The 13,417-nt window shown below is 43.0% G+C and overlaps 1 protein-coding gene across 1 annotated transcript in view; it reads left to right on the top strand.

Moving 5' to 3' along the window:
* LOC148331491 (beta-1,3-N-acetylglucosaminyltransferase lunatic fringe-like) overlaps positions 1-12,791 on the top strand; it is a 24,354-nt gene extending 11,563 nt beyond the window's left edge. Inside the window, exons 3-8 of the mRNA XM_088302462.1 lie at positions 801-903; positions 6,973-7,126; positions 7,598-7,683; positions 7,775-7,934; positions 8,171-8,250; positions 10,135-12,791. Coding sequence (XP_088158588.1) covers positions 801-903; positions 6,973-7,126; positions 7,598-7,683; positions 7,775-7,934; positions 8,171-8,250; positions 10,135-10,189 — 638 coding nt within the window. The 3' untranslated portion in view covers positions 10,190-12,791. The remainder of the gene's footprint in view (positions 1-800; positions 904-6,972; positions 7,127-7,597; positions 7,684-7,774; positions 7,935-8,170; positions 8,251-10,134) is intronic.
* Positions 12,792-13,417: the final 626 nt, after the last annotated feature.

The following is a 13,417-nucleotide window of genomic DNA, read 5'->3' on the forward strand; positions in this document are numbered from 1 at the left end:
TGCAAAAAAACTAATCAATATGATGTTTATTTTTAAATATTTGTCAGTTTTTTTCTTCCGTCTTATGGCTGTTTAATATGCAGGGTTTGGGAATGCTGGAGGAAGCCTGAGGACCCATAATTCTAATCCATAGCGCAAGAAATGTGAACAAGACGTACCCACCACTTGTGCATCATGCTGCAAAGTCAAACAGACAGACAAACAGATAGAGAGATATATAACTTCATCTGGTGAGGGAAAGTAGATTTGGTAGCTTCATAAAGGGTTTTAAACTTTCCCACATGACCAGTTTATTAATTTGTAAAAGGTGAAAAGAGAAGTTTGCAATTTGATATATTTTTTGTTTGGTAGGAAAGGAAATTACAGAAGCCTTAATATTTTTTTCACAATTGAGCAGCCTTAATACAAGGCATCATGGGACGTTAATATTAGAAAAAACACAGCAAATATTAGCGCTTCAATATCTAATGTTCGGCGCTAACACTGGAAGAAACGTTGGAAGCTAACAAAGAAGCTAATGTTTGGTGGCTAACATTTGAGCTAACATCAGAAGCTAATGTGCGTAACGTTGGTAGCTAATGCATTGGCACCTAACAATAACTTGGGAGATAAAAAAAATGCTGACTACGTTCGTTTTGCCATGTTTTCAAAAGACTAGCTAGCGTTGGCCACCAGACTGTTCGTCGGCCAGCTTGACAGCGGAATGATAGATGATTCCAATGAATACTTTTAACTCCAGCAATACGTAGTTCTTGAAATGAACAAACATTAAGAAAGTGTTATGTTGTTGTGGTCATTAGGTTTGCACCTGATCAAAACCAACTGCTCGGCAGCTCACAGTCGACGAGCGCTGTCCTGCAAAATGGCCGCTGAGTACAATGCCTTCATCAACTCAGACAAGAAGTAAGTTAGACAAGGTCGTGAAGGCAAAAGCTGCATGTGCCATACGTGATGCAAACAGATGATGCATTGGAAATATGACAACTCTTATTATTAAATATGTCAAGTGTTAAAGTATTGTAATGCCCGTCCCAGTATTCAATGATGCACACAGTCAGCAATGGAAACTGTTCGCATTAATCAAAAACATCAACGAAATAAACACATTTATGCAGGAGATGCTGATGGCCACAACTCACACCCACACGCTCCACATTCAGACTAACTGCCCAAGCCAATCTTCCCTAACCTGGCTCGTCCCCTCTCAATGACGTCACCCACCACAAAACTGATGCCGCCCTCACATACAACAATGAACAGATATTACAGTATCATAACTATGCTAACCTCTATGCCATGACTCGTTACAATGTTACGTTCTGAGAATGACGCGAGTACTTTATGTAACTGTACATGTATTCTTACTGCTAACCAGTGGCAGGCCATGCATTTCACTTCAGTGAAGTCCTACTTAGTCCAACTTGAATAAATACCCCACATAATCCCATCATTTATGACATCACGGCAGGAGAAATAATATACACACCTGGGTGTTGGACCACTTCAGCTTCTCTTGAAAGGTTCGCCTTCAAAATGGCCTTGCAAATATTTTAGCAATCAAATCTACATTTTTACATCCTTCGGCCATTGCGAGTTAAAAAAACAAGTAATAGTTAGTACTTGTGTAATTTTTACATGCCAACCTATTATATAGGTGCCAACGTTAATGCAAAGTCATTCCAGAGTGAAGGACCGGCAACAGAAAAGGAGCAATCCCCTCTGAGGCTTCGCTTAGTCCTCAGCACCTCCAGTAGCATTTGGTCCGCAGACCAGGCAGGTGCGTAGGGGTGGAGGAGCTCAGAGAGGTACACTGGTTGCAAGGCCATTTCAAGATTTGAAGACAAATAGAGGTATCTTAAAATAAACAATATAGGAGCTTTTTAATTTATATTGCAAGTGTTTGTTTTAAATCTTTTTTTTTAACTTTGTTTTTAAGCTAAGCTTCACTCAACAGCTTTGATTGAGAAGCTGGCTAGCTGGCAGCAAAAGAAAGCTCACCTCGCATACAACAGCAAACAATTTTCCATCCATCCATCATCTGTACCGCTTCTCCTCACTAGGGTCGCGGGGGGTGCTGGAGCCTATCCCAGCTATCTTCGGGCAGTAGGCGGGGGACACCCTGAACTGGTTGCCAGCCAATTGCAGGGCACACAGAGACGAACAACCATCCGCACTCACACTCATACCTAGGGGCAATTTCGAGTGTTCAATCGGCCTGCCATGCATGTTTTTGGAATGTGGGAGGAAACCGGAGTACCCGGAGGAAACCCACGCAAGCACGGGGAGAACATGCAAACTCCACACAGGATGGCCGGAGCCGGGATCGAACCCACGCCCGATGCTGTCTCTCACTGTGAGGCCATCGTGCTAACCAGTCGGCCACCGTGCCGCCCCGCAAACAATTTTATATTACATAATTTAAAGGACACAGAAGTGTTTTGTTCAGTATTACAGTTTTTGTTATGGCTTTGTGAGTTTGTTTTTAAGCTAAATCTAAACTAAACTGTGGCTACTCTTGATGATCGCTAACTAGCTGGTAAGCACACAGCGAAGGTAAGCTAACATTGCGTACGGTTCAAGCTTCATAGCTACCGTATTTTCCGGGCCATAGGGCGCTCTTTAAAGTCCCTAATCTTCCCCAAAACAAACAAAGCGCCTTTTAAAGCGACGCGCCCATTATATGGACTGAGCATCACTCTTGACCATCAATCATTTTACTCATTGGGCTGTATGGAGTGCATGTTAGCACACCCTGCTGGTCAAATTGAACGTGACTTATACATTATTAGAAATTAGAATTAGAATTAGAAATCCCTTTATTGTCATTGTACTCAAGAGTGCAACGAGATTAGAGAGCTCCCCTCTCCAGTGCAATACAACAATAATACAGACAAATATATAAATTAGATAAATAAGAGAGTGCAATGGAAAATAATACTGAAGGGTATATAAAAACACATCACGATGCTGTTCTGCAAGGTAAGGGTGGTCTCGTGTGTGTGTGAGAGTTCAGGATAGAACTGGCTCTCGGACAGAAACTGTTTCTCAGTCTATTGGTCCTCGATTTGATGCATCTGTAGCGCCTGCCAGAGGGCATCAGGTCGAACAGGTGTGAGTTTGGGTGGGTGTTGTCTTTGACGATGTTGAGAACCCTGCTGAGGCACCGGGCGGTGTAGATGTCCGACAGTGAGGGGAGAGGGCAGCCAATAATCCTTTGCACTGTTTTGACTGTCCTCTGGAGCCTCACTCTGTCCGCCTCAGTGCAGCCGCTGTACCAGGTGGAGACACAGTACGTCAACAGGCTCTCGATGGACGAGTGGTAGAAGGCCAGCAGCAGCTTTCTGCCCAGGTTGAATTTCCTGAGGACTCTCAGGAAGTGCAGACGCTGGTGGACCTTCTTTACCACTGCTGTGATGTTATGAGTCCAAGAAAGGTCATCGGAGATCTGTACTCCCAGGAACTTGAACGTGTGGACCCTCTCCACACGCACGCCTTCGATGCAGAGGGGGGGCGGTACCGTCTTGTTCCTCCTGAAGTCGACGACGATCTCCTTTGTTTTTGCAGTGTTGAGTTGCAGTCTGTTGTCCTCGCACCAAGCCGTCAGCCTCTTTACCTCCTCTCTGTAGGCTGTCTCGTCACCTTTCGAGATCAGACCGACCACTGTCGTGTCGTCGGCAAACTTGACGATGGTGTTGTTGCCGTGGGCTGGGCTGCAGTCGTAGGTGTAGAGGGCGTATAGGAGAGGGCTCAGCACGCATCCTTGAGGGGAACCGGTGCTCAGCGTGCGGGTGGAGGACGTGTAGGGGCCGAGCAACACAGTCTGAGGTCTGTTGGTCAGAAAGTCCTTAATCCAGATGCGTGTGAGGGCAGGGAGGCCGAGAATGTCCAGTTTGGCGACGAGGATGTCTGGGATGATCGTGTTGAATGCCGAGCTGTAGTCCACAAAGCGCATCCTTGCATAGCTCTGCTGTTGTTCCAGGTGGCCCAGCACAACATGCAGAACAGTGTCGATGGCGTCCTCAGTGGATCTGTTAGCCCGGTATGCAAACTGGTAGGGGTCCAGAGTGGGAGGAAGGCAGTCTCTGATGTGCTGGAGAACCAGCCTCTCGAAGCACTTCATGATGACTGGTGTGAGAGCAACAGGACGGTAGTCATTCAGGTGGACGGCGGGTGACTTTTTGGGGACAGGAATAATGGTGGAAGTTTTCAAGCAGGAGGGGATGACTGCTTGAGCCAGGGAGCGGTTGAAGATCCTGCAGAAAACATGTGACAGTTGGTGGGCACATGCTCTGAGGACCTTGCCCGGTATTCCGTCGGGTCCAGTAACTTTCCTGGGGTTAACAGCCAGGAGCACGCGCCTCACATCGAGTTCCTCTACGGTGAGTGGGGGGGAGTTGGAGCATGAGGTGCAGGGGTGTGACAGTTGGGGCGAGTCAAAGCGAGCGAAGAAGCAGTTAAGCTCCTCTGCCAGCGATGCACTCGGGTCTACAGAGGTCGTGCTTCTGCCACGGAAGTTGGTGATGCTCCGTAGACCCTGCCACACCTCCCGTGGTCTCTTGCTGGCAAGGTGGGCCTCCAGCCTCCCCTTGTAGATTGCCTTGGCTAGCTTGATGCCTCTGCTCAGGTCAGCACGAGCCACCCTGTACTGGGCTTTGTCGCCCGACCTGAAGGCAGCGTCACGGGCCTTGAGGAGAGAGCGGACCCTGCTGGACATCCAGGGCTTCGCATTTGGGAAGGTCCGTATGGTCCTGTGTAGGGACACAGTTTCCATGCAGAACTTGATGTAGTCCAGTACACAGTGCGTGTAGACATCAAGGTCCTGATGATCAAAGAGGTCCCAGTTGGTGTCTTGAAAGCAGTCCTGTAATTCATTCATAGCGTCATCACGCCAGGTTTTCACAGTCTTTGTGGTGGGCCTGAATCTGCGCCTGAGAGGGGTGTACGCAGGTGCGAGCTGCAAGGACAGGTGGTCTGACTGGCCGAGGGGGGCGAGTGGGAGGGCCCTGTATGCGTGCTTGATGTTCGAGTACACATGGTCGAGAGTGTTGTCTCCCCTCGTTGGGCACTTGACATGCTGGTGAAACTCTGGGAGTACAGTCTTTAAATTGGCCTTATTAAAGTCTCCCGCTACTATGTGAACGCCATCAGGGTGGGCCCGCTGATGTTTATTGATGACGCACACGAGCAGCGAGAGCGCCGTGCTAGTGTTAGCATCAGGAGGGATGTAAACAGCTGTGACGATCACTACCGTTAGCTCCCTCGGGAGAAAATAAGGCCGGCATTTAACGGACATGAACTCGATGTCGGGGGAAGAGTGCTTCTCGACGATCGTGCTATCGCCGCACCAGTTCTCATGCACGTAAACACAGAGCCCCCGCCCCTTCTCTTACCGGTGGCCCTCGTCCGATCCGCGCGATGTAGCGAGCGCCCAGTCAGCTGGATGCTAGCGTCGGGGACGTCGGCGTGCAGCCAGGATTCCGTGACGACGATCACACTGCTGTCTCGCACATAGCGGTTCCCCAGGATTAGTAATCCCAGCTCGTCGATTTTGTGGACCACGGATCTGGCGTTGGTGAGGTAGAGACTCGGCAGTGGTTGCCTGTGGGGCCGCCGTCGCAGCCGTATGTGACTATGGTGTTTGGGTGATGGTGTAGGAGAAAGCTGGACAAAAGGGCAGCTGTCCACAATGTTGTAGTCTGTCTTATCATTTATGTTATTGCAAGCAAGAAACGTCCCAGGTTTAGACAACAAACTGCAAAAAGCCCAAAGCACAACAGCACATCTCTCTAAACAGCCATGCACATCTCTCTAAACAGCCATGTGATTGGCTGAGTCTGAGTGGCTCCCAAGAAGCCATTGCTGTAATTGGCTAAGGCTGAGTGGCTCCCAAGAAGCCATTGCTATAATCTTTTTGTGTTATTTTTATTTCTTTTGGGTATATAGATGGCATGAGAGATACATGTTTTGTGTTAATCTTATTTCTTTGTTTCATTGTTTGCTTGTATGCTGAATTTTTTTTTGGTTTTGATTTGAAACCGTGACTCTAAGGAGTGTGGTGACCAGTCCCTCCCCAGACGTTGTCTAGTAGACTATTGCCATGACACCTTTTATTGGTTAGAGACAAGGTAATTGACAGTAATTCCTTATAGTTTCAGGACATCTGTCGTTGAAACGGGGTGATACCTCTGGCAGCGATCCCTTAGGGGATTGAGTCCTGGTGAGCTGGCATCAGCTAGCGCGAGCAGCTAGCGCGAGCAGCTAGCGCGAGCAGCTAGCGCGAGCAGCTGAGCTAGCGCGAGCAGCTAGCGCGAGCAGCTAGCGCGAGCAGCTAGCGCGAGCAGCTAGCGCGAGCAGCTGAGCTAGCACCTTGTCGTGCGGCGCACCTAGTATATGCATAAAATACGGAAATAGCGCCCTTTGATGCAGCGCGTCTTATGGCCGTAAAAATACGGTATTCTGAATTTCCATTGACGGTGAAGGATTGTATTACGATTACTGGCATTATTTTAAACGCATACGGGACAGAATGTCGATTATTAAAGTTAGCAGGCTCATATTTACTGAATATTTTAAACATGGATGAAACAAGAAGCATTTATCAAAACTCAACTCCAACAACGGTTTGATTCTACTTTGGGGTTGCCATTGTCGAGTGACGTCACATTGAAGCAACTTGTATAAGTTGGGATCGATAATTTCTTCTCCCATTTCGCGACTTGGACATGCCGCTCCAGTGCACTTTACCAGGTCAGAGGTTGGAAAACGCCAGCTTCCCACATTCATGTAATGCAGCATTTGTGCTAGAAAGAAATCATTGGTAACATATCATAGTTACATAATTCCTAAAGCGTCATTAGCAGTATAAAATATGCTGTGTCAAAAATATTCCAAGCGCTGACAATCTCATAAAAACAAACTTGTCATAATTACGCTAATGTTGCTAAAATGATTTGCTAAACCGTGTGATTGTAGGTGGTTTTGTCACATGGACGATGACAACTACTTGAATATGGGCGCCCTCTTGAGGCTATTGTCTCAGTACAGCCATACGCAAGACATCTACATCGGACGGCCCAGTCTGGAGTATCCCCTAGAGGCCACCGAGATGCTCCCCAATGCTAAAATGGTACAATGGTGGCACTTAGACGCATTGGCAATTAGCATATTCACAGTATATTAGGAGCTGGTGCATTTACAAACAGATTAGCACTTTTTTCGATGTATTTTTCACATCAGGAATTACCACTTTTGTGACACTTCCTAGTTACAATAGATCAACATTTAGGATGTTAGCACATTGGCCCAAAGGATATCGATGGCCCGTTAGCTTACTTATAGCTTGTTAGCAGGTAGCGCATTTACTGTATAACACAATAGCATAGCTACAATAGAAGGACATTTTTCTAGGGGAATGTTAGCATTTAGCGAAGTTAAGACTCGCTCAACATACAGTATAAACGACATTTTGGAAGTAGCGCATTTGCAAGACGGTTGTGGAGCATTTCAGAGATAGCTAACCAAAGTGCGTATGTGTGTGCATGTGTGCGTGTGTATGTGTGTGAGTGTGTATATGGGTACGTGTATGTGTGGTGTGCAGAGGAAGGTAGTTTTCTGGTTCGCCACGGGGGGCGCTGGGTTCTGTGTGAGTCACGGTCTTGCCATCAAGATGCGACCTTGGGCGAGGTACCACATTTTTTTCCATCTTGTAGAATAGCATTTTATTTGTGGTGCGTGATATACCACTCTCAATTTATTTAGTTATCGTCCATTTCAGTGAAGGTGCCTTCTTATCGACGGCCGAGCGTATCCGTCTGCCGGACGACTGCGCGGTGGGCTACATCGTGGGGGCGCTGTTGGGTGTGGGCCTCATCCGCTCGCCACTCTTCCACTCACACCTGGAGAGCCTAGCACTGTTGACACGGTTGCATGAACAGGTACCACACACACCTCACTGCTTACACTAACAACATGACTGCGAACGGAGAGGAGCTACTTTTCAAAACCACAGGGTTGCCAACTTATTTGTTATTTATTGAAATTTGTCATCTGCTTTTATATAAGCCAAGAAGAAAGAAACATTTACAATTCAAAATCTGATTCTTAAAAAAATTTTTTTGATTGTATTTAGATTTAGACCATATCAGGCTAATTGTATCAATGTTTTGATCAGGTTACTCTTAGCTACAGCAAAGATGAGAGAAACACTATCAATCTCAAAGGACCATTCTCAAGACAACAAGATCCAACAAGGTAACACAACAGATAAATCATTAATTTTTTTTACCAGTTATTTTGTTATCTTTGGAACTGAGTAGACAGACAAACGATATTTAGTTTGCTTCTTCCACCAAATGTCACATTGCGTGTCATTAGCTCTTTGTGCCGCTTCGGGTGGTTAGTTAGTTAGTTAGTGTTTTGACAAAGGTTTGGTCATTTATTTAAGCTATCAAAATATAGTTCGTTGTTCCCTAAAATGGCAGTGTTGGTTTATTAGTTAATGTGGATAATCTCATGTAATATAGTTAGAGTTAAGGAAGATAGAATTTAAAAAGGGAAGTTAGTTTTTAATTCGTTAGTTTCATTTTAGTAATTCACATTTCACACGTAGGCCTTCAGTGAAGTCCCACTTAGTCCTACTTGAATGAATCCCCTCATAATACTATGATTTATGACACCACGGCTGGACAAATATACAAAAACACAGAGTACTGAGTGAGTGTTGGACAACCTAGCTTCTCTTGAAAGGTCCATCTTGAAAATGGTCTTGCAAGTGTATCTGCAATTAAATCCACACTTTTCCTTCCTTCGGGCATTGTGGTTTAAAATAAGAAAGAATATATTCTAGATTTTTGAAGGGTTGCCAGTTACGACTTCCGGGTGTGTTGATTCCGCATAGCGCTGCCCCTTCATGAGTGAGTATCCAATCACAAAACGCATTCATCACCTTCACCACTAAAAGCTCATTGACTTTGATAGAAGAGAGGCCCACATAATTGTATCTGAAGGCCTCTGATGAATAGTACATTCTAGTGGTATGGTGAAATCTGCCTGTCAACACAAGCTAGCTGAATTCTGATTGGATAAAAACTCTCACTAAAAATACAACACTCGGATATACAATACATCAATGTGAATAATATGATCATGATTTCTTGATTATGTTGGGCCAGCAGAGAAGGCCTTGACCGCCCACCACTGCATTTTAGTATCATTTGACCACACTTTAGCAATAGTGAGTTTATTAGTTCACGCATTAGTTTTGACCATGGTTAGTTGGTTTGTTTGTTACACTTTGACCATCACTAGTCAGTTTATTAGCTTATTGGTTAGCAGGTGAGTTAGTCTGCTAAAGAGTTATTAGATGGGTCGTTAGGTAGCTGCTGAATGAGTTTGCTGCTAAGAGAGTGACCAAGTGAGTTAGCCAGGTTCGTTAGTTAGTCTTTTGTCTGGTTGTTTTGGTGTAGAAAAGTTAGTGCGTTCACTGATTGATTAGTTACTTAGTTACTTCGTTAGTTATTTTGCTAGTTGGTTAGTAAGTGAGATTTTTTTGTCAGAAAGTCAGTTAGCGCGAGTAAGTTGGTTTGCTAGTTAATTATCGAGTGAGTTGGGAGTGTTTCCTTACACTTGTATATGTTGAGGGATGTAAGTGTATTTATACCTGGGGATTAGTGTATATACGTATATACTGTGTATATCTGCAGACGTTTGCTTTTCCAAATGTTTGCTGCTAATGTTATACATTAACAGCTACATTATGCCGCCATCTCTGTGTGATCTATATCTTTGCTGCTGTAACACTGCAAAATTTGCCATTGTGGGACTAATAAAGGCCATCTGTGAGTTAGTTAGCTGGTTGGTTGGTCAGTTACTTGCAAATGTCCTGAACAATTTTGAGCTGAAGCGCCATTATTTCCTTGTTCTGTCCAAATTAAATACATTTTGTCCGTGAGCTGCTCTCTGCTGAATTTTGTTTTCCCCATTCAAGTGTTGATACACTATTATTTGTTCCGTCTTTTCTTCATTGTTGTTGTCATCTTATTGTGAAATGGCGCCTTCCAGGCATTGTGACACGCACTTCCTCCATTTTCTGTTGTGTGTGTGGGTGTGTGTGTGTGTGGGTGTGCGCGTGTTTAGGTTCAAGTGTGTGCATTGTCTATTGCATCCACACACACCGTGGTGCCAGCGCTGAGCCTGCCAGACAATTGAGGGGAAAAAAGAAAAAAGTGCAGAAGAATCTGGGAACAGACAAAAAGGACATTAAGGACGTATGTCCTCAGGCCTGAATTCACAAACTCTCAATGAGAAGTCAATTTTTTTTTTTAGCCGAAATATTCTTGCAATGTTTGAAGTATCAAGCTACATCAACATTTAACCACTCTTGATACTGAAATGTTTTCATTTGAAAAAGGACTTTGGTTCATGATTTTTTTTTCAACCAAAGCCAAGAGAAGTAATTTTACTTTTCTCTCATTGTTTTAACTGTATTTCAAGTCATTTTCATATTAACGTAAACCGGTGGAAGGATCTGACTTTATTCTCCCCACTTTAAAGTCAGAATTCTCACTTTAAAGTCAGAATTCTGAGAATAAAGTCAGAATCCATCCAACCTTTTTTTTTCTTTGTGACCCTAATCCTCTTCACGAGTGATTCCTTAGCATCAAGAAGTGCTTTTTGTTGTTGTTGTTGTTGTTGTTTTTAAATGCAATATACAAATCTTTGTTTCCACCTGCTTCTACTCAGCCGCCTAAAATAATTTTCACTGCTCTTAAGTGAAAAAAGTTCGTCGTTTTTTTTTAGTCAAACCGTCAACAAAACAATTGTATGAAGGTAAAACCTTTGTATTTTTTTTTTTTTTTTTTGGTTCCTGTTTTTTTAGGCAAAACTATCAAGAAAACTATTTCTTGTAATTTTTTTAGGTTTTATTTTTATCCATCCATCCATCCATCTTCTGTACCGCTTCTCCTCTCTAGGGTCACGGGGGGTGCTGGAGCCTATCCCAGCTATCTTCGGGCAGTAGGCGGGAGACACCCTGAACTGGTTGCCAGCCAATTCCAGGGCACACAGAGACGAACAACCATCCGCGCTCACACTCATACCTAGGGGCAATTGGGAGTGTCCAATCGACCTGCCATGCATGTTTTTGTAATGTGGGAGGAAACCGGAGAACCCGGAGGAAACCCACGCAGGCATGGGGAGAACATGCAAACTCCACACAGGTTGGCCGGAGCAGAGATTGAACCCACGCCCGATGCTGTCGCTCACTGTGAGGCCATCTTGCTAACCAGTCGGCCACCGTGCCTATTTTTATCCACAAAACTTTAGTAATATTTGTATTTCTTTCTGATGAAAAAATATACTTGGACAAAAAGAACACAAAACTAAAAAAAACAAAAACACTACATAATACCAGAAAACTCATTTTGATTTTTGGGACAAAAGTAAAAACATTTGTTTTGTTGTTTTCAACTGACGCACGGTCCGTGTCTCTTTTGGTCATTGGCTGAACCACCTTAAAAATCTTTGTTTTGTTTTATAAAAGTACAAAAAAACTGGCATGCATTTGACTGTTTTTTTTCCAAACACGGTCTGAATGGAAAACAGGTTGTTGAGATAGCCTCAGAGATGACAAGCTCACAGACACTCGTTCTAGCTGTCCTGAGGTATTAAAAAAAACAAAAAAACGTTTATTTGGGGTGCATTGTGTTTTGACATCATGCTGGACGCCACTGCAAGCACATCTCGGCAATGCTCGTCCTCAAAACATAAGCGTCTGTTCAGTACTTGTAGGCTTTGTGTTATGTTGAAACTTAGCAAATGATGAGTTAATGGAAGCTACACCATACAATAATGACATGGTGTTACAACATTCCAAAGTGATCGTAAGCTTAGCACGCTAAACTTAGCCAATGAGTCTTAAGTAGCCTTCTACACTAAGGTTATCAATCAAGTAGTTTGCTATTTTACATTTTTTGTTTGGTTTTTAAGGAAAACAGGGTAAGCATATTTTGGAACGTTATAAGACGAGGTTCAGAGTATCAGCTTAACGATAGACTCCTAGCTCAAAGTTGTTGCCACACCAATCAGCCAAACTTTATGTCGTTTTTTATTTCTTGGCTTTGTGTTTAAGCGAAGCTTCACTCAACTGCCATAGCTGATAAGCTGGTGAGTTTGCAGCAAAAGAAAGCTAACCTCGCATACAACGGCAAACTTTTGTGTCACATTTTGAAATGACATCACTTTAAAGGACACAGAAGTGTTTTGTTCAGTATTACTTATTTTTTCCTGGTTTTGTGAGTTTATTTTTAAGCTAAATGGTGGCTATTCCTGATAATTGCTAACTAGCTGGTAAGCTCACGGCGCACGAAAGCTAACCTTTCATAGAGTGCAAACTTTATAGCTATTCTGAATTGATGTCACTCCAAAAGACAAAGGAGCTTTGGGTTCATTTTCTTTTGTGTTTTTTTTTTCTCTTTTGGTTCTGTTTAAACTAAAGCTATGCTAAACAGCAACTCTTGATGAATCCATCAGTTTAAAAAATACCAATAATGTAGAATTATAGATCTTCAAATGATTGTGTCTTTTTACAAAGAATGAATCCGAAACCATTCTTTTAAAGGAATCTTGAAGCTTCCTAATGACTCACATTGGGTCGTCATGTATTAATAAAGATTTGTTGAATTGCGTGTCTGTCATATGGATGTATGAGATACTTTCAGCTGTCTCTCCAGCATCTGGACTCTATAAGTCGAGTTTGTTGATGACGATGAAATAAAACATTTTGCTCAAATGTATGCGTTTGGTTACATATGGTGGCTTAATGTGGTACTCCCAAGTGTTCTCAATGGAAAATAAAATTGACTTGGTCTTATTCCAGAATGTATTACATCGAGTCTATGAGTCAAATATTAAAAATATGGCAGTTAATGTCCACTGTTGAAACAATATATTGAATACTTTATTCTTAGTTGGAGACTTGCTTAAGAGATATCACATAACTATTGCAGAATATGTTGGTTCAAAAGCATTTAAAAATGTTTTATTAAAATAAATCTACTTATTTCAAGTTTGTATTTTTAAAAACAAATGTACATATAAAACTACAAACCTTATGACTATAAATGCCATTTAATACTGCATTAAATGCCAAATAGAGTATATGACTAAAATGCATGAAACAAGACAAATACAGCGATTAAAATACATTTATTGCTAACATATAAACATGTAAATGCTACCATAAATACTACTGTTAAAACTACATTAAACACTCAAACTCTTTAACTTTGCTTTTGCTAGCGATCTCAGAATGCGTCGTCGAAATAGACATATTTTTGTTCATTTATTTTAAGTCCAATTAAAATACATGAAATAGTGAGATCAAGATTACAATCAAAATACTTTCAGCGGCCAAAACTTT

Source organism: Idiotropiscis lumnitzeri, chromosome 8 (assembly GCF_059441095.1).
Source record: "Idiotropiscis lumnitzeri isolate Australia: NSW breed Sydney's pygmy pipehorse chromosome 8, RoL_Ilum_1.0, whole genome shotgun sequence".
Taxonomy (NCBI): Eukaryota; Metazoa; Chordata; class Actinopteri; order Syngnathiformes; family Syngnathidae; genus Idiotropiscis; species Idiotropiscis lumnitzeri.